We start from the raw sequence: 27446 nt of genomic DNA, 5'->3' as shown, positions 1-27446 counted from the left end.
GGAAAGGACCTTTGTAGGTCACCTAGTCCCACCCCAAAGGCCATGCTGTGGCCTGGCTGGCTGTGACAGCCCATGTTTGCGTGATGCCTTCTCTGCGTGCATGTCCCTGTGCTCGGCACTGGTGAGGCCGCACCTCGAGTCCTGTGTTCAGTGTTGGGCCCCTCACTCCAAGGAGGACATGGAGGTGCTGGAGCCTGGCCAGAGCAGGGCAGCGAGGCTGGGGAAGGGTCTGGAGCACAAGGCTGGGGAGGCGCTGCTGAGGGAGCTGGGGTTGTTTAGTTTGGAGGAGGCTGAGGGGAGAGCTCATCGCTCTCTACAACTGCCTGACAGGAGGTTGTAGCGAGGTGGGGGTCGGTCTCTTCTCCCAAGTAACAAGTGATAGGACAAGAGGAAACGGCCTCAAGTTGCGCCAGGGGAGGTTTAGGTTGGATATTAGGAACAATCTCTTCACGGAGAGTGGTCAGGCATTGGAACAGGCTGCCCAGGGCAGCGCTGCAGTCACCGTCCCTGGCAGTGTTCAAACACACACACGCAAACCCCCCGTCTCCCCACCGCGCCGCACCGCCAGCGCCCCAGGGCCGCGGGGCCCAGGCCGCGCCACCGCCCGCCCGCCGCAGCAGCGGGGGAGGCCGCGGTCTCCGCCGCCCCCTGGCGGCCGCCGCCCGCCGGTGCCGCCACCCCGGCGAGCACCGCCGGGAGCCCCGGGGCCAGGGAACCCCCGTCCCGCCGCGCTGCACCGCCCGGCCCGGCTCGGCCCGGGTACCGACCCGAGCCGCCGCCCCCGGGCCTCGGCTCCGAGCTCGGCCGCCGCCGCGCTGAGCGAAGCCCGCTCGCCCTGGTGCTACAAGGCAAGAAGCGGCCCTTGGGCACAGGGGGCTGCGGCAAACGAGTAGCGTTTTCCCCGCCGCCTCCCGCTTCGGTAACCTTGGGCCCGTGCGCTGGGAGTTGGCTCCGCAAGCTGATGTGCGGGGCTAATCGTTCCCCTGCAGCTTGGCAGCGCTGCGAAGTTCGTGACCGCGCACGAGCGTTGAAGGGGGTTTTCTTCCACCGCCGCCAGGGAAGGAAATTGAATTTCTGATGATGATGAGTTCATAGGAATATCTGGCAGCATTTCACAAATAAACCCTTAAGGGACCCCAGGCCCCAAACGGCTGACCGAGTCAGATCACATTAATCAAATCAAGAAGGAACAGACTGAAAATTGGCACGGGCAAAACAATTGCGCTTCTCTTCCTTCCGCCAAATAGCGAGACATTTAGATGCTCAGCGCAGATGCAGGTGGACCCCTGCCACCGTGCTGCAACAGCCTCACGGGACACCGTACCCCATGTTTCCAAGGGTTTGTCCGTGGCACACATTCGGCCTGGGTGATCTGCATTGCTGTCATGGCACGAGGCAGCCTTGACCGAGATTTAGAGATCTGTAGCTCTCTCAGGGCTGACGGAGACCACGTGCAGCCCCCATCCCACCCCTCTCCCCAAGGCAGGGTAACCCTAGCTGTGTCCTTAAATTTAACCACGGAAAAAACAGAGCTGTGCCACCATGACCTCCCTGCTCCTGCCCACCTGTGTGTTACGGCTCTGTACACCAGCCTCGTGCAGAGAGGCTTGAGGCAGAGAGGCATCTCCTGATGCTTCTGGGAGAACATCACCATACTTTCGGGTGGGGATGTGGAAGGGGCAGCAAGGCCCTTCAGCAATTTCACCCAGCGCCTCACCCCCCTGCAGGCAAACCCTTCCACGCAGCATGAAGAGGAAGACTTGCTGCACGCTCTCGTGCGCAGCGTGCTGCTTAGGCAGTGCTGCGAGGGCTCTACCAGCCTCATATGCAGAGCCAGCGGCACCCGCTACTGCTAAGGTGGCCTGTCCTTTCCCATTATAAGGCCCCGTTTGCATAGCACTTTACAAGCATCAGCAGGGCGGGTGAAATGATCCCATGCTGGGTGTTTGCCTCAGGCTGATTTTATTTTTTTTAAGTGGAAGAGCAGCAGCCAAAATACTTCTGCTGTGTCTGAGAGCAAGGCTTGAGGAGGAAAAAAACGTTTAATTGTAAAAAAAAAAGAAAGCCAGTGACTGTCCCTCAGAACATTTTTCTGCTCTGATGCTTTGGCTCAGAGCCTTGCAACAGTGCAGAGCTTTGGTCTTTCAGAAAAAGGTAAATAGCTACACAAAACTGTCTGTGGAGGTCCCCACAGACTTCATGCATCTTGAATGACTTTCCTGGGACCACCTCAGTGGGTCAGTGCTTTGGCCCCTCACAGGTTTTAGTCCCCATACAACTGGCACAGCACAGCTGGGCTTGCTACACTTTCTCCTCCCAGGAGGTCTGCAAGCTAGGCTATCCCAGGTTTGGGGTTTTTTTGTGTGTCATGGCTCATGAACTGCTCCTACTCCTGTGAAGGGTGTAGGAAAAGACATTGCAAGGAGGGTGGTGGGGCTTGGGTGAGATGGTGGAGGGAGGGGGGGAAAGCAGGGTGCTGCTTACGGTCGCAGCAAACCACAGCAAGATTGCAAAGCCAAGAGCTGCTCTCTTCCTCCAAAAACAGCCTGCCTCCAAGAGGAGCATACCACCTGGAAAGCCTAGCTCTACTGGGTTAGCCCAAAGGTCTTGACTAACCTTCAGTCCTGTCCCCTGCAGGTGCTGGGTGGGGGCTGGCTGGGAGCACATGGCTGGCTTCAGAGTCATCCCGAGCACTCAATATTCCTTGACAGATTCATTTTTTTCTTCTGTGAACTTGTCCAGTCACTTCTGGACTGCCTGAAGACTTCCACATCCACAACCTCCCTCAGCTTCTAGGGAGCACCATGGCAGTCAGCTGCCAGCGGTGATATTATGGCCACATATTAAATTTGGGTGTTACGCTCTCGTGTGACTTTAGGACCTTGGCATGAACAGAAAGCCTGGCGCACTGCCCGTCACTAATTGCTACCTGAACTCGCTAGATTAAAAACTGTCTCCATCACGCCTTGCTCTGCAGTCTCCTCTGCTGACTGCAGGAGAGGCAGGCTAAGGAAAACTGCTCAGTGTGGGAAGAATTAGCTGGGGTGTGTTCAGATCTCACTAGGAAAGAGGGAGACGGGCTTTTTGTCAAGGAAACTGTTAAGAAAGAAGCTACCCAGTGTCAAGAGATTGGTGGCCACCGAATGCGTGGGTGCTGAATCGCAGAGCTGCAAGTCTCCCCACCAAACCTGGGGCACAGCTATTGCTGAGCCCTCAGTGGATGCTACCCAGGCGCCTGAAGGGAGCACAGTTTAGTTGTGAGAGGACTTCGTATGATGCTCCTTGAGGCCTAAGCAACTGAGACTCCAGTGGTGCATCGTCCTTGGCACAGGCTCAGCCTCCAGAGACGAGGCTAGCTACAGAAATCACGGAGAGGGGAGCAGACTTCTGAGGTCTGACCTTTGTGGGATGAATAAAAGGGCCCTTTTTCTCCCTGCCTTCAAGCCTTAAATTTATAGTGCTACAAAGCACTGCAACACACAGCCTCGGCAGCAGCGGCCAAGGTCAGAAGGCTGCTCGGTAGCCCCATATGTGCCCTGTGTCATGGCTGGCGTTGGCCCCTCAAAGCCTATAGTGCCCCATTCGGGGTTGAGGGCTGCATGAGGAGGTGATAAATATGGGAGGAAGATTGTATGAGGTCAGAGGCATAGGAAAAGGCCGCTGTGATGAGGGATATAAGAAGGGGGTAATATGGACTGAGGCACTACGATGAGCTTTACACTTGTACCAACGCAGGGCTACAGCAGAGGAAAAGATACCAGGGAAGGTCTTCAATTGAATGGCAATATGGGCACGCTCGGCTCAGGACACTGAAGAGAGCAAGAGGAGGAGATGTCAGCCAGGGTGAGGATGGGGAAAAGCAGGAGCTGATGTAAGCGTGCAGGTTGGATAGGTAATGAGAACACGTCCTGGGAGAAAGGGAGATAAAGAGAGGAAATTAAACCCAGATCAGGCATAGGGAAGCAGGGATGGTGGGAGAGAGGCAGGTATGCGGAATGATGGCGTTTATGGGAAGAGGGAGTTAGTACCAAGAATGCAAAGGGAAGAATAAGGAGTCAGTACCAGCCTGGGTCAGACCTACAGGAGAAAAAGCGGGGATTCCTACAGAGCTGTTCGGGAGTGGATGTAGTGCCAGGTGAAGCTCCAGTGCCAACAAACAGGCATGAGAGAGGGCAGGAGCAGTACGTGACGGGGTGCTGGGAGCTCTGTGGCCTGCGGGCGTAGGGTGCTCGCCCTCCGGCTGCCCTGCGCACAGTGGGCCGGCACCCACCCCGGGGGGCTCTGCTTTGCATCCCTGCCGTGGGCTGCCATGCCCTCCCGCCTTGCTCGGCCACAAAGCCGCCGCCGCCAAATCGCCTCTTCCCCGCGAGGTGGCAGCCGAAAGCCAAGAAAAAACCGAAATTCCCGTCGCTCAACCCGAGGCAAGGCTCCAGGCTGGGAATAGCACTGGCTGGCGGTGACACTCAGGGATCGTGGCTACGCACACCTGCGGGAAAACCCTGGGGTCCTGCAGAGCGAAGCCCCCGAGGGACCATGCTGAAGGAAAGGGTGCCAGCTTTGCAGGCTCGGAGCCACTTTTGCCCGAGGCAGCCCAGTATGGCCACGTTTTTGTGGCACAGAATCGGATCCCCATCGGTCTGCATCACTCCACAACCACTACGCAGCAGTAACCTTGGTAAAACTGCTTTGGGGGGCAGATCTGATCTGCTGGTTGGGTCATCCCCATCAAAAGCAAGACCTCTACCCACTACAGTAGCAAGAAGCAGAGGTTGCAGGGAGTGGTGGTAAAGTTTCTAGCCTGTTCTACTTCCTCCACACAGACTATTCCCCCTTCTCTCCCCTCACTCCCTCCAGCTCCTTTTTGCAACACCAACAGTACCCCTGAAGGAACCCGTAAGAGCGGGGGATGGAGGCTGTGCCATGCCATGTAACCCTTGCTGAACAGGCAAACTGGGTCAGACTTGTAAGCAAATCCAGAATTCCTCTTGGTTGCACAGAGGCATGCCTCCAAACGCTGTGCACAACACCATCACCGCCAGCAGACATTGCCTTTCAAGATTCCCAACACAGACCTTTAAAAAGGGTCATCTGAGATGCAAGTAGAAAGTAGACGTATTTCTGGTCCGTACTTAGAGAGAAAAAATCACCCACCCATCTACATGTTTCACACCCACATTTGCCAGCCTAGAATATTCTGCTGGGTCCTGGGTCCCATCATCTTAGTAAACCAAAATGGAGATACGAAAAGAGACAGCAGGTGCCACTTTTTTCTCTTATTTACATTAACAAGAATCCAGGCTTTGACGTATCTGCAGTGCTGATGGAGGAGAGGCTACAGATAAGTTTCAAAAGGCATCAGAGAGCTACAGGCTCCTTATTTGCTTTGGGGAATCTGCCCTTGGGATCCTGTCAAAGAATGCGAGGTATAACCTGGTATAAGAGGACAATAAGCCCCTATGAGTTTCTAAATGGAAGTGAGGCCAGGAGAAGGCATGGGACAGGCTAGGAGGACTTGTCTGTGATGGGAAGGAAGGAGTGATGGCAAACCAAGTAGAGCTGGCCTGCTCTTTCTCCAAGTGCTGTCTACCCTGAGCAGCTCTGGGCTCCATGCTGTTGACAGGCTGACGCTACTTACAGCAAAGGCTGGAGTCCTGCTTCTTCAGCAAAGAAGAGGACGAAAAATGAGGGAGGAATGGGAAAAAACTCTAAAGGAGAAGGTGGAAGGGAAAGGGGATGTGCACCATACAGGTCTTTGTCTCACTCCCTGGGGCCTGGAGGGGTCTTAGGTTTTACACTTGCCAGCTCCTCTGCAGGAAGCAATTTTTCTAGTCTGTTGACTTTCTTGCCAGGGCTTCAGAAGATGAAATCTTTATTATCATGAAGGCTTAAAAGGGAGGAATACTGTTAATTCCATTTTCAAGGTCATACTTTGAAAGTTATTAATTTCTTTCTTCCAGGGCTTTGCACTCTGCTCTGAGGCTTTAGGGATTAGCAGCTTCTACTTACTAGGGTTCATTTGGGGCTCTTTTCTTACTACTTTCTTGTGTCCCCCCCTCCCCTTTGAGAAGAAGACACGATTTTTCACTCCCTGTTCTTAATGTTGAAACTATTTTGTTCATTACCTGCTTGTACCCCATTCTCACCACCAGTTCTGCTCCTGTAATTAAAACTTGACTGTGACTGCAGTGGCAATAGGCTTTTCTGAGGTGGAAGTACCACTGTGTAAACTAGGGAGGATGCCCTCCAGCAGCTCTCCAACAAGATTAAGGAAATGTCTCTGGTGTCTATCAATCTTCGCACACGGTTTAATGTATGTCAGAATTTGCTCATGCTTTTTTAGCACTGAACAGTTCTTCCCCATGTTTTGGAGCTCATTCATGGTGTACTAAGTACTCATCTATCATACCTCGTGTCTCAGTGAAGATTCATTCGGTAATGCAGCACACCCATCCTTCCCTGAGGTCTAAAGACTTCCTGAAATTTTATTTCTTAGTATCTTTCTGAGAAGGTCATGGTGTTCAAGAACTGGCTGCTTACACCATTTATCCTGGAGCTGGTTTACAGTACTCCTAGTCTAGAACTGAACTGTTTTCCTGACCAGTGAGGCTGGCGGTGGCCAGAAGACCATCTACGTTGCAAGGTTACACAGATGGTTCATCACCAGGTCTGTCCTGTAGATATCAAAAAGTTCCAAGGTTTTCTCACTGCTGAAAAATAGTTCTCCCACCCTTTCCATTCCCCTAGCAGCTGGAGAATTTAAAAAAAAAAAACAACAAACCAACACTTGGCAAACTACTGATACAAAATCAATTACTTAAAACTGCTTTATCTTCAAACCATTCACTGAAGACTCATCCTGCAAGCAAAATATCCAAAAAATACATAGCACAGACTTTTTCAGGGTCCATCACAGGGAAGATCTGAGCTTTTTTTGCTTTTTGTTTTCCTAGGATACAGCAAACCCTCCCCTGCTCACCTCTCACGCACATGTGTATGGCACAGCAGACCAAAGGTGATGCCAGCACACAGTCTGGTGTCTCAATAGGGAACAAACAGCATAGCCCCCCTCACCCAGAGCACAGACAGCCCTAGGAAGCAGGTTTGCTAATCGGAGGCTCTGGAACCTCTTGAAAAATTAATATTTTCATCAGCTTTTCATCAGTCTGTTTACCCACTTCATCTCTGCTATGGTTTTCCACAAGCTTTGCTGGATACTCGGCACAAGAAAGATTTGAGTGGCTGTGAGCAGAAATGAAGAGGGAGGGACACACCGAGGGGTGACTGGAAAGGAGACTGGAGCAGAAGGGGAACTAAATCGGGGTGGAGCGTGACCAGCATGCTTGAGGTTGCTCTGGTACTGAAATCCAGTCGTACCACTGCTTCTGCCCTTCCTATCCTTCTTTTCTAGAACCTGCAGCACAGTGCCCCCCCGACCTGTCCTTGAGGTCTTCTTAGGGCCACCACTCCTCTCTGGGGACTCCCTTGCAGTGAGCTTAGCAGCAACCAACCTTGTCCCTATCCCTCCTTGCCCAAGAAAGGAACAAACTAGGAGGAGGTTTCAGCTAGCCTTCATCAAGGGCTGCTTGCGAACAACAAGAAGTAGGGGACCCGTATCATGGGAACACTATAAGCAAGCCTGTGCCCTTCTCTCAGCATTTCAGTGAATTAGAGATTTCACAGGAGTCAAGCTGGTCCCACAGACTGGTGTATGTCTCTAAAGCGTGTGGTCTAAGTAAGTATTACTTTGTGTCACCTGTAGTTCTCATCCATGTATGTAGTTCTCATCTCCTGTATGTGTGTGCAATTCCAGAGTGAGACTCCTGGTCACCTTAACGCCCTAACAGTGCAAGCATGGCTTTAATGCCTGGCCCAGGCATGGGGAAAGCTGGAGCAGAAAGCCATAATGTCTTCCCACAGCCCATTCCCAGACCAGTAATTAAACAGGGAAAGTTACTACAACTTATACAGGCAGCTGACCTGGCCTTCGGCTGAGTGCATTGGGGCAATGGAAAGATGCCTGCAGCCACTTCGGTTCATCCTTTAGATGTTCTAGGGTGCCTGGAAATTGCTCAGTGACTGTGGGATGTGCCTCTGAGCACGGGGTGTGCGCGTACGGTGCATAAGGTGACCTGGCTCAGGGGTGTACTCGTCCATCAGTGAACATGCATATCTGTAACACCTACCGTAGAGGCTGCCTGGCCAGCCCTCACTGAAGCTATGCTGGTTATGGCACATCCTTCTCCATGGCCTGACCCCTTGCTCCTGTCCATGCACTCATTCCCCAGATTGCAGAGGGACATGCAGGCAATGGTGGGGAAGGGCCAAGCGCATTTCTCTTTGCTCGCCTTGCTGCTAGGCCTTTCCCTTTTGCAGGGGAGCTCTGCTGACAGACCTGCTCGTCCACGGGAGGGAAGGCCTGCCAGGAGCACTCTGCTTTTTCTGCAAGCCTGATTTCTTTGGAATGGTTGGCTTTTTCCCTGTGCACCCCCTCCCTCCCAAATCCCACACCTCCCTTCTCCCGGTTGTTTTTGTTTTTAGAGAGAGCGCTTAGACAGCTGTATTAATCATGCAAGCCCAGCCATGTGTAATGTGCTTTATCAACAGCAGAGCAGACACTGAATGGCAACCGGTTCACAAGCGGGCCTGGTGCAGTGCCTGAGCCGGGAAGATAAACCTGCCGCTTCCCAAACCGACTTACCGTCATGGGTTAGTGAATGGAGAGACTGTTCACTTGGGACAATAACCAGAGGGGAGGCCAATTTGTTAGGAAAATTCTTGAGTGGTTTACACTGGAAATGGAAAGGGGAGGAGGAGGATGAACGTGGGAATTACTCTTTGGTCATTTTCTCTCAAGGGTGGGAGGAATTTTTGTGTGTGGGTAAGGATTAAATCAAGACAACGGTGGCTGTTCTTCATCCTCCTCCTTGCTGCCCTCCACACTTCGGTCCCAGTCAGCCCGGCTGGCAGCTCAGCATGGGAAGTAAGGAGAGCGAGAGGGAGAGAGCAAGGATTTAGGTACACGTGCTGTGCAGTGGGTATAAGTTGCCTTCATCATCTCTAAGGAGGAAGGTTCAGTTGACGGCTTCAGAAACTCATCTAACACAGATGGTATCAGGTTATGAGTATCCTTCGGGCTGAGGATATCTGTCTCAGGAGGGTTATAGCCTGCCCGAGCTCTGCTCTGCAGGGTAATCTGTCCATGCTACACTGCTGACACTATCAGTGTCCCTACCGGACAACTGATTTTCCACGGCAGTTGCTCTTCCATGGGTTTGTTTCTAATCTCTGCAGTGCAGTTGTGTGTTTTCTTCCCCACTGGTTTCACCCAGCCTCCACTCTTGCACCTGACTGCTGTGCCCCAACCTCTGTTCTGCAGGGCTGTTCTGCATGCATGCAAAGCCACATCTGTGACTAAGGAAACCTTGAAATGCCTCTCCTATCCCAGTACAAGGGCCCAGCTCAGAGGAATCTCTTTCTGGGACTTCCAGTCTCAGTTCCTGCTCTCTGCTGCTGCTCTTCCTCACTCGCTGGATTCTCCACAGCATTGCTATTGGAGAGGGTTATGCAAATATATGCAAGCCAGGGCTCATTTTGGAATAAATCAATCTAAATTAAAATTAATGAACAAAAAGTACAGAAACAGATCAAGCAATAAAGCCATTTCTCTCTCTTTTCCCCTGTGTGTCTCTTTTTTCTTTAAGAAAGCTGGTTTCTTTTCTTCATGCTTTTTTGGGGGAAGAAGTAGACTGGTTTTTATTTTTTTATTTAATCAATCTCAGCAAACAGAAACTGTTGCTATCCAGAAGAACCCACCAAGCAATGTTAGTAGCTGTAGCAGAAATAATTCTTGGCATTTCTCTTTTCCCTAAGAGGCTGTTTCCAGGTACAACCCTACTACCCCTTTTGGAAGACACCATCATCACCTCTGAATTCGATTTTATTCCCTTTTAACCACATGGTCAAAATAAGATACAATGCCACCCCTTGCCTGGTACCTATGAAATAGCAAGAAACAATTAATATGGTGTTGGCCTTCTGCCTTCACCCTGTCTTGCCCTTCCTGTTCCCTTGGCCTGAAACCCCCTCAGGCTTGGCACCCAATGTGGTCCAAGCCTTCAGTGCCTGCAGACCTGGCAGGGATGGACATCGACCTTGAGCAGCAAGAGAAGCTTGGCCTGCCTGAGCATCCACCCTGCAGAGCCACCCCCTTCTGCACTCACCAACTGGAGAATGAGCTCTTTGGAAAATCTGACTGGATACCACCAGCGCGGGAAGCAAGGAGAGCCGTAAGTTGTGTTTGCCGGCCAGGGTCATGGGTGCTATCAGGTGCCGATGCCCGAAGCTCAGCCAGCTTTCAGGGAAGAGAGAGGCATGCTCCAAGTAGTCAGGCACACATCACTGCAGAGTAACGAGTACAGCTGAACTATGGCCCCTGAATGCCTGAGAATTTATGGAAATTCATGGCTTGCTTTGGAGACACGCACATGGCTCCAAACATGCCCTCCTGTGCTTGGTCCCTACGGCCATTATTTTTCTCTGCTGATAGTTTCTATGTCAGGATCACGATACGACAAGATTGTCTCTTTTGGCCTGTTTATGCTATGGTTTCCCCAGCTCTGCCAACTAGTTTGTTTCAAAGGCTGCAAAGGCTTGGGCTTTCACTGACCCTTTCTTGGAGCCATCTGAGAAAGCACCCACTGGCCTCAGTGGACTCCAGAGACGCATGGGTTCTTTAGCTGGCCACACCATACTGGGAGGGCTGATTTCTGTGGAATGCTCCCACACCACTGCCTGGTCAGCAAACCCCCACAACGTGTTAACCCTTTACAGTCTGTACTCTCTGAGGTATTCCCCCATGCTTCTCTCCTTAGCTTCGAAATATTCAGATGTTCATCCTTTTGCCAAAGCAGTCCCTGCTGACACGAGAGCTGCCTGCTCAGCAGGACTGCAAAGGCCATGCACCAGGGAAAGAAAAATGGGAGCAGGGATGGGTGGAGGTGACCACTGCAACAGATGAGCTCTCTTCTCCACAGCTAGGACCTCCATAGGGAGGGAAGAGGACTGAGAGGGTATTAGAAAGATGCTCTCTATTTCCCACTCTGGTCATCAGACCCAAATGAACATCTCTTTCCTCCCTTCCCCCAGCTCCCACCCACCTGATGAAGGCATTAGTGACAGTACAGGCTACACGGGCTACAGCTAAATGGAGACTAGCTACGATCTACAGTCATACAGGGTCATTCTCCCATCAGTGTGCATTCTGGCAGAAAGAGAGGACTGCTCATTCTCCTTTTCCTTCCCCCTCCTCCAATTACTAACACACTATTGCTATAAATCTTTTGCCACCCTGTTGATGGTCATGACTGGACTTTGATCAGGCCCCAAGGACTGGCATGCTTGATGCTCTGCGGGCAGTTCTGGATGTGCTGCTCTCTGGGAAACATGGCATCTCCCTTGCAGAGCTCCCAGGGCATTCAAGCTAACCATGCTGAGAAAGCCCCTGGTTAATCTGTGGTAAGCCCTCATCACAAATCTCCTGAGAAGACTGAGACTGGGTTTTGAAGCCCATCGGTCTGGCTAAGCCATTCTGATGTGGACACTAGGTGCTAATCACGGGGGAGGGAGTCTATGTTCAAAGGGCTGAGGGCAAGAGACAATGGAGGACAGAGGTGGAGCTAGCACCCTAGTCGTGACAGACCCCTTTGAGGTTCAACAGTGATCTCCCTTGCCCTGTCATTGGCAGGTGTGGTGTGGAATGAGCAAATTCTCCTTTTCCAGAAGAAAATTCTTTTGAAAAGCCACCTGATGATGCAGTAAGGCCTCCTTTGTGACAGCCAGGTCTTGTGTCATCCCATTATAATGTGATGTTACAATGCAGACAGGTAGATGCAAAGATGCGGCATCATCCCAGAAGACATTTTATGGCATTTTGAGTGCCCAGTTGCAAAATCAGGAGGGCTGGAAAATTAACCAGGGACAATTGTGTTGAGAGCTGAATCAGCTGGGCTCCACCAGCCTTTTAGGAAAGTGCCTCATCAAATTCAAGTCCTATGTGTTTAGCTGAATGGGCTGCTTCTGAGTCTCCAGCCTGCCTGAAGGCAAGATCTTTCCACAGCAGCTAGCTAACGATAGCAATGCTTAGCATGACTACAGTGCTCTTCATCTCAGAACACCTTCCTTTTAAATTAATGCTTAAAACCCCACAGGGCAGGGAAGTGTTACCAAGGCTTAGGAGAAATGGAAATTGAACGAGAAAGAGGGAGGAGGCTGTGATTCTGGTTATTGAGGAGAGGCTTATTTGAGAGCTGAGAACTGCATCTCAGAACATCAACTCATAGGCAGAAAAAGGTCTAACAAGAGAATTTTATGCCTAAGGTTTCTTTGAAGGTGAACAGCAAAATAAAAGCAAATGTTGAGATAAGCGCCGATATCTGTGCTGAACGCCCACATTGGAGAAGCTGGCAGGGGCTTTCAGAAAACAAATGAGCTCCAGAGGATTTAAACTCTACTTTCCCCCTCTGCAAAATCCTCTTTGCATGTCCTGGGTCACGGGAAGTATCCCAGCATTTGGCACCACAAATTCCTGGAGACTCCTCACAGAAGTGATGTCACACCAGGATGTCCTTCGAGATGATCTCAGGAGACTGGGGAGCAGTAAAAGGAAAAAAATAACAACTTCAAAGACAGAGGGGGAAGTGTTTTAAAGGATTGACTAAAGCTGTACAGGATGGCCTTGGCAGCTTGATTAGGAGGGGTATTTGGTATGGAAATCCTGGCCTTGCTCACTTGCAGTTTTTGCTTTATCATTTAGCTTAATGGCCTACTAATTCAAAACCAGCTGTAAACAGTACTGGCTATGAAAAAAATTAACACTGCCTGCTTGTGGAATTTAAGGATATATAATAAAAATAATCATAAAAAGAAAGAGCCCTGGGTTTTCCATCAGACAAAAATATTTGTCATTGAAAATTCTGCTTAAAAGAAGAACACCCAAAATTGGAAAACTCAAAACCTTACATCCCAAACAGCCTCAGCAACTTTAATTTCATATCCAAGCACAAGTTTCATTTGCAATACATACGATAATGGTGTTTAATTGGATTTATTTTTCCACACTAGGTTCCCAATGGCCTACTTCACTCCTTTTCTCAGCTCCTTGAATGTTATTTACAAATCACTATCTGGGATTTAATTTTAATGGTAGCTTGATTTCTCCACACCTCCCCCTCTTTTTTTTGTAGGTACTTTTCTTTAATTGTATTTGTGGATTTGCCTTTTAAATAGGCAATTGTGACTACATCCTGAGCCTGAATTAGTTGCCAAGAGCATAGCTTGATTTGAAAACAGCAGAGTAGTTAAAGGGAGCTGGTGTAACACCCAGCATTTATTGTTCTTTTCATGGGAGTACCTGCAGGTGCTTTACTTGGGCAGGCGCCCTTTTGCAAAACAAACCAACATGGGTTCCTAATAACACTCTACGCCAAAGCTCTGCACAGACATTAACTATTTAGGCCTCTGAACATCCCAGGAGTTGAGCGCATCTTCATCATATGGCAGTAAAACAAAACTACTAAGGAGCCCTAGGCCAAGATTTTTTAAGTGAATACAGGAACTGGCTGCCTTATTGTTGATTTAGTTTCAAACACTGCTTTCAAACGCTGTAGCCTGCTTTCTGGAAGTGCCCAGTCTCTGCGATTTTTCAGAATCTCAAGGTTGCATCCAAACCCCAAATCTCGTGTGGACATTGGGGCTGCGCTGCCTTCATACCTTCTTCCCTTGGAATAAAGCAGACAGTAGCACCTCCCTGTGCACCTCTTTTCATGCTCTCTGCCTCAAATGCAGCACTATGTGACTGGCAGACTTGGGGGGGGTGTGACAGAGGAATGAGAAAACAAAGCGTTTCACCATGAATAGTTTGCACAACTAGAGTGAAAAACCTCCTGGCAGCAATGTAATTTTTAGCTTCTCACTTGTCCCTTCCACCATCTCTGCAAAATTTTAGGTCTGCCTATGCTTTTGGTCCAAATCAGAACATGTGGTCAAAGACAGCTTAGACTGGAATATGTATTAGGAGTAGGTCTGCAGACAAATTGAACCTCACTGAAGACTGTCTAGACCCGGGTGAGGACACAACACCATAGTCAAAGCTTGGCTAAAGGTTGTTGCTGTTTAGTTGATTCGTTTCTGAAAAGGGAGGAGGGAAGGGGAAGGATGAAGAAGGTGAGCAGGAGGGACCAAATGACATGTAGACAAGAAGGGAAAACCCTTATTTTCCTGTATTTCTGAACTGTTTTGCCCATCCCTAGCTCTGAGCATTTATCAGGATGATGGAGAATGACCCGGCTAAAGAGCTACTTCAACATAAAACATATACTGACCTGGAAAAGGATTGGGGAGTGTGGGTAAAACTCGTTCTAAGGGGGGAAAAAAAACAATAAGCAACATGCAGGAGAAACGGACAAGCCACTTTTCACACCAAGCAAGCAGCAGATACAAACCTGATGGAGTTGTCCATCCCCAAATTAGATGAACTAGAGTAGGTTTCATATACGGAGCATTTTGCTAGCAACACGCCTAATACACATCAACATCCCCTGGGACTGGGAGTCAGAGAGAAGTCATTTGAAAAACTAAACAAATAATATCCACACAGCAAGAGGGATTAAGCACCTGCAGGGAAGGTAATTGGAGTTGATGGGCCACATCTCCCCTCTGACTTTCAAGACCACTCATGTCATCACACTACAGCTCCTCTTAGCTACACCTCTGGCTGGAACCTAGTCTTGGCAGAGAGGTGAGTTGTGGAAGTCCTCCACGGGTAGTTGCTGCCTCCCCAGAACCTTCTCCACAATGGATTTCTTGCCAGTGACAGGTCCGCTGAGGATCTGAGCATGGGAGCAGTCACCCTAGCGAATCCTCAAGGGCACTCTTATTTCTTTTGAGCCTTTGTCTCCCGATGGGAACAGAGTTTTTGCAGACTCATCAACCTCTAGTTGTATGCAGAGCCTGCTGTTTTGGTTATAGGGTTTTTACAATGCGTCCTTGTTATACATCACAGCAGGACTTTGTTATATGTCACTGCTGGCTTCACACTTTGCTTCTTCCACACAAGGATCTCAAAGAGTTGCACAGACACTGAGGGAAACCGGTGTCAAAGACCTCCGTCTGAGGCTACCAATAGCATTAATTCTGTTTTACAGGTTGTGCAGTTGATGCACAGAGCAAGGAAGCAATTTACCCAAGGTCAAATGCTGAACTGTTGGCAGAGCCGGGAGCAGAACCAAGAATACAAACCCCCCAGGCCTGACTCTGATCACTGGGTCTCCCTTCATTACCTTCAGAGCTTGCTGGATGCCTCATACTGACTGAGACAAGTTCCTACCCAGGGACTGATGGGTAGGTAGACATTTAGCTGTAGAGATATGCCACTATGCAACAGCTGATAGGCCTGGAGCAATGAGTTGTCTCCTGGTTTACCTGTGAGGACAGTGTTAAGATCAGTGCTGACGGACATAGAGCTTGGCAGGATACATCGGTAGTCTGCTATATTCTCTGATCAACCCAGGCCCACCTATTTGGCGGCCAATGCCAATTATACAGACAGCACCCTTGGTGTAAGGAGCCAGTTTCTGACTCGCTGGAGGCCACGAGGATGTAGCAGGTCAGGCCCATCCCTGTGACACTGGCAGATCTCCTGCCCTCACGGTGGTAATGGAGCTGTCTGAATCCACAGCAGGCACAGGGGAGATTGTCTCTTGTGTAGAAAATACACGGCTAGCCTGGATCTCTGTGTTTAGGTAGCAACGGGGGACTATTGTTCTGTGAAAGCAGGCTGTTGTGCTGACATGACTTCCTTGTTATTTAGTTTGGTTAAATAACTCAACTCCCCTTTACCTTCTTCCTGCACAGCAGGCTGCAGACTGCACAGCACAAGCAGTTAAACCAAAGCACTACGGCCTCATTATCATGCTGCTTTCTATTCAAGGACTCTACCTCTGTTCCCCTCGCCCGCTGCCTGCTGCCTTTATTGCTCCACCCTGGCTCATTAGCAGTGTCTCAGCCTTGCCCCATCTGGCTGTCACCCTAACCACTTTCCTCCTCTCCTGAGTCTCCCCGTTATTGACAGCCCCTGGGAAAACACAGGGTTTGCACTAAGAGCCACTAAGAGAGATTTTGGCCACAATTACGCTCCAAACCCTAGCAGCAACCACCATAAGCAAATGCTCAGGTGCAACAAAGCGTGGGCAGAGAGTTAGGAGAAGGGGTGTAAGCGTGTGCACACAGGCAGCACTTGTGCCGGGGCACTAACAAATCATGACAAGTTAGAGGCAAGCGCCAGCTCTTCTTAGGAACGTGCCTCTTGCTGGGATCAAAACTGCTGGACTGAAATGATAACTCTACCTGAAGCCTCTCGAGGAGGCAGGGGTGGGATCCTGTCTGCTGCTGCTTCTAATTGGCACGGGCCTCGCCAGATGCTGCTTCACCTCCGTGTTTCCTTACTCCCTGAAGGGTGCAGAGGACGCAAGCTGCAGAGGATGCAGCGGGGGACCTGCTGAGGTGGCAATCTCCTATAATTGAGACAATTTAGCCAGCAGGACTGCATAAGGATGTGCGGCACTGCCCTGTTGTCTCCTGTTTTATCCTCTGGGATGGGCTAGCTCTGCGGGAGGCAGAAGTCAACTAATTTGGAAAAGGTTTCATTTCTTTTCTCTGCCTTGCTAGAATGCACCAGGTGCTGTGCCTGCTTCTGTGTGCCTGTGGGGGTGTGTGTGCTTGCTTATACCTCACACAGGTGCGTACGTATCTATACATATGTACATGTAAACCTATGTATCTATATGCTTGTATAGCAGATGTGTATCTATCTGGTGTATATATATGTACATATTTACACTTCTGTGTAGCATGGGTTAAGATACAAATTGTGACTTTTACTCATAATGCTTTTCATAGCACTTTGTCAGCTGAGTGGAATGAAAAGAAAACTTATTTTGTCCCTCCTAATACACTTATGAAAAAACCCCTTTTCCTTCGGTTGTGGCACTGCTTCAACTCCTCATATCCATAGATGTGTGATATGGTTTCCCCTCTTGCAAGGGCTCTGGTGCTTATTGAGCCCTTCCATGAAGTAATTCAGCTCAGTACAACAAAAGAAAACATTTGGGGGCTTTTTGGAGGGGTGGGCAGTAAAGCTTGCTTACTTTTTCACTGGCTTAGCAGGTTGAACTGGCTCAGTGGGTTGTCCACTGAGTACCAGAATAAGGGAAACAACAAAAGCATGTGGCAGGGAGCAGGGTGAGCAAAAGGAGTGGGGAGGAAGGGATGGCAGCAAGCTATTAGATCAGTTGTATCATCAAACTGTACCTGAGTACCCTCTCTGCAAACATATTCCATATTGCTGTTGGAGACAGGTTCCTAGGTAAGACAGACCTTTGGTATGGCCTTTTTTATGTTGTTGTAAACTCAGTCTCCAGGAGCGAGGGGTATAAATCTCTCCACCTACAGCAGCCAATCCTGCTGCTACATCCTTTAAGGAAGATCACTAGCTAGCTATTCATACAGCTCAAGGGAGCTGCTTTTGTATTTTAATGCATCTTCTATCTATGGCATTGACATCTAAGGCACTCGGTCTCTCCGAGAGTTTTTCAATGCTGGCTGAGATTTCCTGAAATGGTAGTCACCCATTTTTCTCTATTGCTAAAGTGTTCTTTCACATCATTTTGCTAGCTCCCCTTCTGCCCTCCACCTCAGGCAAAGCAGTACCTTATGATTAACTCTCTGGTTGTTTCTTCACTCCTGGCTGCCATTCTCTTTTGTGCTGCAATGGGACACTGAGGAACCATCACTGTATCTGCCTCCCTAGTGGGATGTTGCCCTACAGTGAGCTTGTTCTCCATTTAAAAAAGAAACAAAACCTCTGATTCTAGGGATGAAAAACACTCCCAACTATTTGAGTATCTGTTGTACCTTGCAAAAACTTGGCACTGCTTTATTTTTCTGCCTGGGTGTGTGGCTGGGAGTGTGCATTACCTGTTATTTCAGCTACTGTGTGATCACTAGAGCATTTTTTTCATCTGCGCTTGTAGGTTTTTTCAGCTGCTTTCTTTATCTTTATGAGGCTGGATTCCCTTCACTCATTTCCCCCCTGATTTCTTAACCTTAGAAATACCAGCTGTAGTCTGCCTGAATTTATTTTGTTTCTCTCTCTCTCTTCCACACTAACGGGAGAACAGATATTTCCTGAAACAATATGAAGCAATCGCACACTGAAAAAAACAGGGATTAACTAAGCAACAAAAATGAAAGTTAGAAACAGTCCACTGAAAATCATCAAATCTCTCTCAGCTCCTGCACCTCCATTCTTCTTGCTCTTGTGAAGTTCTCTAGTGTTTTCCAGCATAAATAGGCCTTGAATTTCTAAGGTAAAAATGATAAACAAAATCCAACAACTTGAAAGAAGGAAAGTTATCTTCATACGCATCAAAAGGAGGCTACAATAGGACCCTCACTGTTGCAAGTCAGCTTTAATAGTTGCCACATTTCCTCCTGGAATGGTTAACAGCAACTTCGCAAGATGTCCCTGGATCTCTCACAGCTTCTGCCACTCATTTTATGACCATGGGTAAAGCACTTCTTCACTCTGTACCTGAGTTGCCTACTGCAAAATGGTGCTAATAAAATTCACCCATTTCTAAGTAACTTGTGATGTTAAAATATTCATTGCTAGCAAATCCTTTGAGATCCTTTGAGGTGAAGTTGTGAAGTCATGCAAAATGCTTTTCTAGCAAAACCAACCCCCCCCAGCTAAAATCACGTATGCATACATACATTATTGAATTTCATCTTATATTTTGTTTCAGTGATGCATTTCAGCTCATCTGTGTAACAGGAACCAACAGAGAGGGCCAAATTTAGAATTCAGCCACAAATAATGGATTCTAAACTTAGCATTATATTAATATCAGCAAGAACAAATCTGGAGTATTTGAAAATTGTGTTCCAGATTGCTGCCTGAGGATTTATTTGAATCTCATGACAGTCACAAGACCAGGGTGAAAAGACTTTCAAAGTAGAAATTTGCTTCGTGTGCTGCAATGCTACAGGAAATCAAATATATGTTCTTTTATGATAATATCTGCTCTTTAGAAAAAATCTTCCACAGAGTACCCCCAAATTTTGCACAAATTCAAACTGCCATGAAATAAATCCAGAGGTGGCAAACAAAGAATGCCAATGGATTTATCCTTTTGCACTACATCTATTAAAAAATAACCAAACCAAAACATTGTTTTTCTGACGGTTTGATTAATCTGACCATGCACAGCAAAAACTATACGAAACTGCGTCCCATACTAAGACTGCTTTACACAGCTTATCTTTTTTCTGTTTAAAAGGACATGCAGGTCATGGCCTGGGTGTTTTAATTCAGTTTGGGACTGTCAGAGGAATACAGCCCTAAGCCACTTTCGCATCTATGTGTCCATTCATGTGAGTGGGTCATTCTGCTGTGGTCTGTTTCTGGTGGCAATAACACATGGTCCAAGCCGAGCCCAAGTTTTGGACTTGGAATTGGGAACTGTGTTTTGAATACGCCACAGTTTGTACGTGTGCGTGGGTGGTAGGTGAGGGGCAGGGGCTCTGTTTAGGGTCAGGTTTGAATCAGCTGCAAAGTTCAGAACCAGCAGGTAACTCTGCTCTGGAGTTTGGTCTTGTCCCAACTTCTGTCTCTTTACGCTTACTACGACAAACTCAGTAACTGAGAGGTAGCAGAATGAGATCCAAGGAATTTTATGCCATATTTCATCTGCTGATTACCTTTTCCCCCATGTTCCCTATGGTATGCCCCTTTAAATCATTCTGTCTTTTCCCACTTCTTTCCGTTCCATTTTCAAACTAATTTCTCTTTTTCTTGACTCTCTCTTGTTCTCCTCAGGCTCAGTGGCTAGTTCTCTCCATCTCTCTGAATTACTTGTCATTTCTCAGCTGTCACGGACCCTCCGAGCCCTGGCCTTCTGTCTCCTTATTAAAGGGGCTGTCATTCTAAAGGTTTTTTGTTTCAAGCTTTAAAACAAACATGTTTTTATTATTTGAACAAAATCTGACTTCAGCAAAGAAAGTCAGTCAAAGGGCTTGACTGTAAACCTTTTAATTCAGCTGTGTTTGTGTCTCACGGCAAGTATGAACACATAGGTATCTGAAGCAGAGCGCTGAAACCCAGTTCATGGCTGGAGATTTGAGGGGGTGGGGGTGGCAAGCGGATGCTTTCCTGAGTTTTGGTCACCGTGTGCTTCCTACATAGCCTGGTCTTTGTGAGAGCGATCTGGACCTCCCTTCACCCTCTCCCATACTTACTGTAAAGGTATAGGCTGGCGTTTGTGACTCCCAGCTTGTTGGCAGCCACGCAGGTGTAGTTCCCGTAGTGTTCCTCAGTGACATTGGCCACCATCAGCAGAGACTGGCTCCCCGTGCTCTTTATCTCCAGACCATTGGCGCTGTTTATCCTGGGAAGACAGGAGAAGAGGTGTGCAGTGCAATGGCAGTTGCGTATTGGGAAAGAAATCACTGCCCGGCAGGCAGTAAAGCAAAGTCATTCAGCCTGGCTGGCAGGTGGGGATGGAGGGAGGCAAGAAGGAGACGTGAGAAGAAAGAGACCAAAGAAGGCATTGATGGAAAGCAGGAGGAGGGAATGAAAGGAAAAAGGAGCGCAGGGGGGTGAAATGCCACCAGTAAAGCAGTATAGAAGCAAGAAAAACCGAGGGAAAGGGAGGAAACCTTTACCCAGCACTGACTAACACTTGGAAATGAACACACCATGGCCAGCTGAGGGCTAGTCCGTACTTGAACAAAAGTTTTTTAGTGAAACACACCAATTCATATGTTCCAATATGTGCTTATACCAAAGCTGAGCCACCCTGAGCCTGTGCACATGGGTCAGGTTAAAAACTAGGGTAATAACACAACCTTCTTAATGCCAGGTAAATGCTCAGGTATAAGAGACAGATCCCTTTTCTCTTCTCATTTTCTCTCGTATGCAAATCTGGGTGGCTCAGGTCACACAGATGTGGGGAATCTTACACCTCAGCAGCTCCTTCCCCTAGATTAAGGCACCTAGAGTAGCATTACCTACTTGGAGACTAACACTGCCTATTTTTTTGTCTGTATCATGGGCTATTTAATGCATGAACATCATCAGGAAGACAGCACTATTGATGCCTTAATTGTGTATTGGCCCATAACTGACTTAAAGGCAAGAGCTCCATCCTCTGCGCTTCCTTCAGCATCCCCAGCACAGAGAGGGATTGCCTCCTCCAGCCCTGGCCATGCTGGCTCTGCCGAGTCTGATGGCACCATCGTGACTCATGTGGTTTGTGAAGAGTAATTTGTTTGAGGAGAAGAGTTGGGGAGGATAATAGGTGATTCTTTAAGGATCCTCTGTTGAGTGGACTGAAAAGGAGAGAAGAGGTAAGCTAAGGGTCTTACCTGGTATCATCTCTGTACCACTCGAAATCAGGCGTGGGCACTGCTGATGCCTCGCACCGGAGTAAGGCTTGTCGTCCCGTGGCCGCTTCATTGCTCTTGGACTCTGTGATGGTGGGAGGGTCTGCAGGAGGGAAACACATGGTCACTTCACACACTTCCAGGTGGAACAAAACACTGAAACTATGTCAGGGCTGGTTCCTCATGCAAACCATTCAGGCCACGACTGCTGCTTGCTGTGGCTCATGCCCCCCCCCGCCCCCCGGCTCCTCTGGAGAATACCTGCTCTTTGAACTTTCCCTAATACACTGCATTAGCATCACTCCTTACGCGTGCTTCTCTTCAGCAACACTGAATAAAGTTCTGTCATAAATGCATAGGCATACACAGGCAGAGTTAAGGTTAATGATGGACTTCTGTAATTTATGAATATTTACCTGTGGATGTCTAGTTCACATGGGCCCATCAGAGAGAAGAAGATGAGAGAAAGACTTCATCAAGGGTAAAGGAAGACAGCAAAAGTAAAAGGAATAAAGTGGGAATTTAACACTAGCATGAAAATTATTTTCCATACAACCTCTGTGTCTAATGTGAAAACCATAACAAGAAAGGAAAGGACTGAGGCAACATGTATGAGACAGAAATACATTCACAGCTTAAAAGGGAAGAGCTTTAGCAGGAGCTGTGGGTGCAACTTTGAGATCCAGACCACCTGTTGAGACACTTCCCTTACATGTCTAAGGTTACAAATCCTGCCCAAACCTTCCTGGACTTCGTGCTTTGTCACAGGCTCCAAGAGGGCTTTGCTCGTGATTGCTCTGTGTGAAGCCTGCCCTGAGCCCAGCACGGTGCTCCCACTGCTGCTTACTTTGAAGCCTGAGAGTTGTGCCATGGGCAAACAAAACTTGGGAAACATATCTGTGTGCTCTGATGGAGCTAGGTCTCAGTGCTGGCTGGGCGCCAGGCAGGGTAGTCACCGTCATCTTCAATCCCAGCCCCATGTTCAAAATGTTAAGCGACAAGCTTTACATGTTAAAAGACAGAATTATTTCCACCTGGCTGCTGAGAGGGATCAGGGAATAAAGGCCTTGTCTCTCATCACTAATACTTGCATACCCTGAGATTACAGGGCTGCAACTCAGACAGCTACTTTGCTGAGACTCAAGTTACCGTAAAGCACACTTTGCGTGTACAGAGTACAGCTCCACCATCTGTATCCGTCCCAGCACTGAAAGGCCAAAAAAAGAATCAAAATGGATTGTGTCAGTCAAAGAAAAAAAATAATTCTGTCTGGAAAATGTATGGAAAGAAGTTTGTTTGTGAACATATTAGCCATCTCAATGTGATCCCTTTTCTGACCTTAATCAGGATTTTATGCAGGGCTTTAGGGATATTGCAGTGCGCCCTCTAACATCATAAATATTAATAAGTGTACATAAATAGGATCCTACATTCAAAGGCTGTGGGTTCACGTAAATATTTTAATTTGGAAAGGAGGAGGGGTAATAAAAGGATAGTGAAGGTGATTTTTTAAGCATCCTTCTTCGATTTTTTGGTTCGAGCAGTATATCTTCTTGCTGTCTGCAGCGAGACAAACCTTTTCCATTTCACTGATTCCAGCGCAAGAGATGAGTCACAAAATGAACAAGCACCTTTCTATGGGCCTAGAAAATGACCCTGGCAGGCGTGTGCTCCCCGCAATGCTGCCAGGGAGCCCAGCTCCTCGCTCTGAGCAGTCCCTGCCTTAGCCACCCCCTTCGGCTTTTTTACAGGACAGGGCCCAGACGGGTGGACAGGCCGTACCTCTGCCACCGCTTTTGTTAAGGCACTGCTGGCCCCGAGGCTGCCCGCTTAGCAAAGGGCAGTCTGCTTGCCACAGTGCTCGCCCAGGAGAAGGGGCAGGCGGTGGCCCTGAACAAACCAGCCCCTTGCACTCAGAAAGCAGCCGCTCTGTGTTTAGCTCTTTGTTGCTGGGGAAGCCAGGAGTGGGTTCCCTTTAGCTGTTTTCCCCTCAGTCTTCCCCAGGCCTCAGTTTCCCTGCCTGGGATGTGCAAGGGCCATTACTCGGGAAGCCTGAAGGTGGTAGTGTGAGACCAAAGCAAAGCGAGGATGCTCTCCCCTGCAGTCCAGGCTGACAAGCTACGTGCTCCACAGTGCAGGAGGATGATAAGAGATGGCCAGGAAGCTCCTGAGGTTGGGCAGGTCCCATTTTTCACACTTACTGTAGCTTTCCCACTTTCTGCTGCTTGTGGTATAGTTTAAGGAAGTAAGATAAGGAAAGATGTATGCAAATGTCTAGCTTTCATTCCCCAAAAAGGACTGATTTTTTTCCTGTGCGTGGCCCTCACGACCTCTTAGATATTTTTCCTTTGTTTTGAAAGAAAAGATCTGTTCTGAAGGAATTTATAAGTTGTTTACATTACAAATTAGGCCATATAATAATATTACAATACTCTATCACATTATATTTTTATATATTCCAACAGTAAAAATGTTTAAGATCTAACTGTAGCATAGTTATTATGAGTTGAAACTAAGTCAAAATCAAACATTCTGACTTTATACAAGCAATCTGTTTCAACCACGTTAAAAGCATCATTGAAATTATGTTTCACAGAAATATTTGAAAATATTAATTGGTTCTCATGGAATGTCTCACGTTTACAAACTCAGATGTTTTTGACAGGAAAAAACCCTCAACAGTTTTAGTGCAGAAAATCTGCTACGACAGTTTCACATTAATGCCAAATTTGGCCCATGAAGCAGCCAGTATTAAACCACTGCTACCCAGTTTCTGAGGGAATTATAAAAAACTCCGTGGATTCTGAAGATGCTGCAGGGAGCCTATAGCCTTGACTTCCAAGCAAGACAGATGAGTTGATCTGATGTGATGGCCCAAAGGGAAAGAAAGAGACAAAGAGCAAGAATGGTATTAAAAGGTGCTAAAATCACCTGTGGTGGCAATTTAGACTGGGATGGGCTGAAACACTTGCTGCCATCAGCTCTCTGCCCTAACCCACTCCCCGAGAGTCCTATTTGTGAATCAAGGCCATGCATATGCACCCTGAAACATGTCTGTAACCATCTCCAGTTTCAGTTTAAGTTAATATTCTGGTGTGTAAACTGAAGAAAGTCAGGAGAGGATATACCTCCCATTCATCCACCCCTGCTGCAGAGGTATTAGCCTCCAAGCAAGGAAGCAGAGCAGGTACATGGGGATATTCACTTTAAAGCACTCCAGTGCCAAATATGAGCCATACAAATATGGAGGTGGACACATACACACGTATGATTATAAAAGTAACGGCAGTCTGAAATATCTTGTGTCACAGTGACACAGCTAACTGTGCTTCTCGGTGCTTTTAGGTGGATTGTCGTATCCTTTGGTCAAGCCCCTTTCTGTATTGCATTGATGCGCGGAGGGTCTCTTAGAGAGGGCTTCATGCTAATGACCTGAAACCGGCATAAAAGTCAAGTTTTTGCCCCCTCTCATTAACATATGCCTCTACCACACGTCCCCCCAGGCCCCTGGGCTGTGATACCCATGTAGGCACTGCTGAGATGGCTGGGTGCAGGCAGGCGTGTGTTTGCTCTGAGCTGGCTGAACCCTCCCTTATCTCTCCTTTCTGCCTTGCTGAAGCTTCTCTTCACGCTACTGTTCTCTCCAATATCAATGACTGAAAACAAGGCATCACCAGCGTTTCTGAGGGGAGAGACACGGGCAACTCACAGCTCCTCTCTCTCTCTCTATTTTCTTAAATATTACCAGGTTTAAAGCATAAACTATACTCTGTGATAAGTGTCTGATTGCACATAGTTTCCTCAGCGTCCGTCGTCCCCCCATTTCAGATCATATAATATAAACCCAGAAAGGCTTCTCTATTTATCCTAAAGTCCCCCCTGCCCATGGGCAAAGCTCTCCCCGTTGACCTGCTCCAGTTGCGATGTACTCACAGTTCACAGTGACCCGGACTTGCTTGACGTCTGCTGAAGCAACCTCGTTGGCAGCTTTGCATTCATATTTGCCCGATTGCTCTCGCGTGATCCCTAGGATCTCCAGATACTCCTCCTCGCCTTCAAACTCTCTGCCTGGTAGGACAGAAAAATACAGATGGTAGCTCTGTTAGGCATTCAGATTTGGGAAGCCTTCTGCTTAATTGCTATGGAGGAACAATCACAATAGGGATTCTGCAAATAAACAACAGTCATAAGCGATTTTAAAAATTATTTCAGAAGCCATATCAGCAAAATACTAGCATTTTATTTAGTTATGGAAAACTTGGGTTCTGAAAATCTGGAAGAAAGCATACAAATGATACCAAAGTGTTGTATCTCACAGGCTGTCCAGGCCAAGAAACAAAATCTCCACTACGTGAGACCGGAGAAAGTTCACTGGTGTAATGGCAGCGTACCAGGGAAGGTTAGCCAGCCTGTGGCCGATGGGCTGGTTCAGGGCTAGCTGCCTCCTCTGATGTGGTGGTGTACTGTCAGCACCCTTTTCTCCACCGCAAAACTGTGAAAAATGTCTTTCTGTCTCTCAGAGCAACCACCACCCTGAAGTGCCATCGATCAGAGCGAGCTACCGTTAAACACAGCCAAACGGAGAGAAACAAAGTGTAATTTGATCCGTGGAGACCAATAATCATCACGAATCCCTGATCTACTGTACATATGAAATGACATACTTAAACCGTGCTGCCTCGCTAACACAGTTTTGAAAGCAATGACTTGAGCATCGGGGTTACAGCCAGGGGCAGGAATCAGGGGAGGTCTGTGGCCTTGCTTTTAATTCACTGTATGACCTTGGGTGAGTCACTCCCTTGCTCTCCCTCTGTGAACTGCGGCTAATAGGCCCCCTTTCCCACCACCTCCTGGTCAGAGAAGTGCGGTGAGGTTAACCCATGTAAAACACATTAGAATCGCTGGATGAAAGGTGCCAGGGAAGCATGAAATACTAGGATTGGTATATCTATTCCTTCAGAAAGCAAAGAATTCTTTCTCTTCCTGGAAAGAATCTGAACCACATTGGCAGCAGTGTAAAGGGAGATGCTTCCCTCCTCTGAGAGGGCTGCAAGCACTGGTCTGCAGCATGCAGAGCCACAAGCCCCAGTTGCGTGCCTGTGTATGTTTAGAGAAAGTGTTCCCCAACCCTCAAAGGGTAAAAGCCAGCTTTCCAAAAAAAAAAAAAACAGGTCAGCACACAAGGGCTCCCATTCAGGTCCTTCAGAGAGCGGTCAGATTTTCCAAAGCAACTCTCTGCCCAGAAGACATTTTTTGCTCAATACGTGCCGAGCACTTCTGAAACCCTGCCCACTGCGTGTAAGTGCTTAGAGTTGTTTGACGGAGTTCAAATAGTGCCTGCGAGGACGGGGCTGTTGTCCTTGGCCCTGCGGCACCGTGTGAAAGCAGTGGGTAAGCCCTGTCTCTGGAGCTAAAGTTCCTGTGGAGCCATCTGCAATGAATCCCACCACACAGGCACAGGCTTGCTGCAGCGTGTTGGCCAGGTCAGACTGCAGATGCCAGCTGCGTGCATTTCCCTTCTGCATCAGAGATAGGGACTTCAGCAACTTCAAAATCTGCTCAGAACTCTGTCTCTTACACAATTATTTTTGCCTTTTTTATTTTTTTTTTCTCCAGCAATTTTCAGAATCATTCTAGGGGAAAACCACTCCCCATTACAGAGACTCAGCATGAAAACAGCAGTGTACCTATTAAACTCACGCAAAGACAAGGTTTCCCCTATCTTTCAGCAGGGCTAACCAGCAGTCCTTTTTCCAGCTCCGACCAGATGTTCAGGTGAATGGAAATCTCATTGCTATGTCTAAAACTTACAACTACTTTGATGCAGATTTTTGCATCCCCTAACAGTCTGCTGAAGGGCCTTACTGCATGGCAGCAGTGTATTTTACAAGGTAGGGAGGCAAAGCTGGCTCCTGCTGCCCACCCAGTGCTCTGGGACATGGCTCTCA

At 48.2% G+C, this 27446-nt stretch overlaps 1 protein-coding gene across 5 annotated transcripts in view; it reads right to left on the bottom strand.

Annotated features, from left to right (window-relative positions):
- The window catches only part of LSAMP (limbic system associated membrane protein), a 1025433-nt gene that overhangs the window by 10637 nt on the left and 987350 nt on the right, over nucleotides 1-27446 (bottom strand). For 3 of the 5 annotated variants that reach the window (XM_087757641.1, XM_087757639.1, XM_009466662.2), the window contains 4 exons: nucleotides 25432-25566; nucleotides 21481-21601; nucleotides 20353-20501; nucleotides 14379-14414 (listed from right to left, as the gene is read on the bottom strand). In XM_087757641.1, the coding sequence (XP_087613767.1) occupies nucleotides 14379-14414; nucleotides 20353-20501; nucleotides 21481-21601; nucleotides 25432-25566 (441 nt within the window). The remainder of the gene's footprint in view (nucleotides 1-14378; nucleotides 14415-20352; nucleotides 20502-21480; nucleotides 21602-25431; nucleotides 25567-27446) is intronic. The other 2 variants (XM_087757640.1, XM_009466664.2) reach the window with 1 other exon arrangement.

Source organism: Nipponia nippon, unplaced genomic scaffold, assembly GCF_047370975.1.
Source record: "Nipponia nippon isolate SJK-2023a ecotype South Korea unplaced genomic scaffold, ASM4737097v1 scaffold_2, whole genome shotgun sequence".
Lineage (NCBI taxonomy): Eukaryota > Metazoa > Chordata > Aves > Pelecaniformes > Threskiornithidae > Nipponia > Nipponia nippon.
This window is presented reverse-complemented; position numbering and strand designations above follow the sequence as displayed.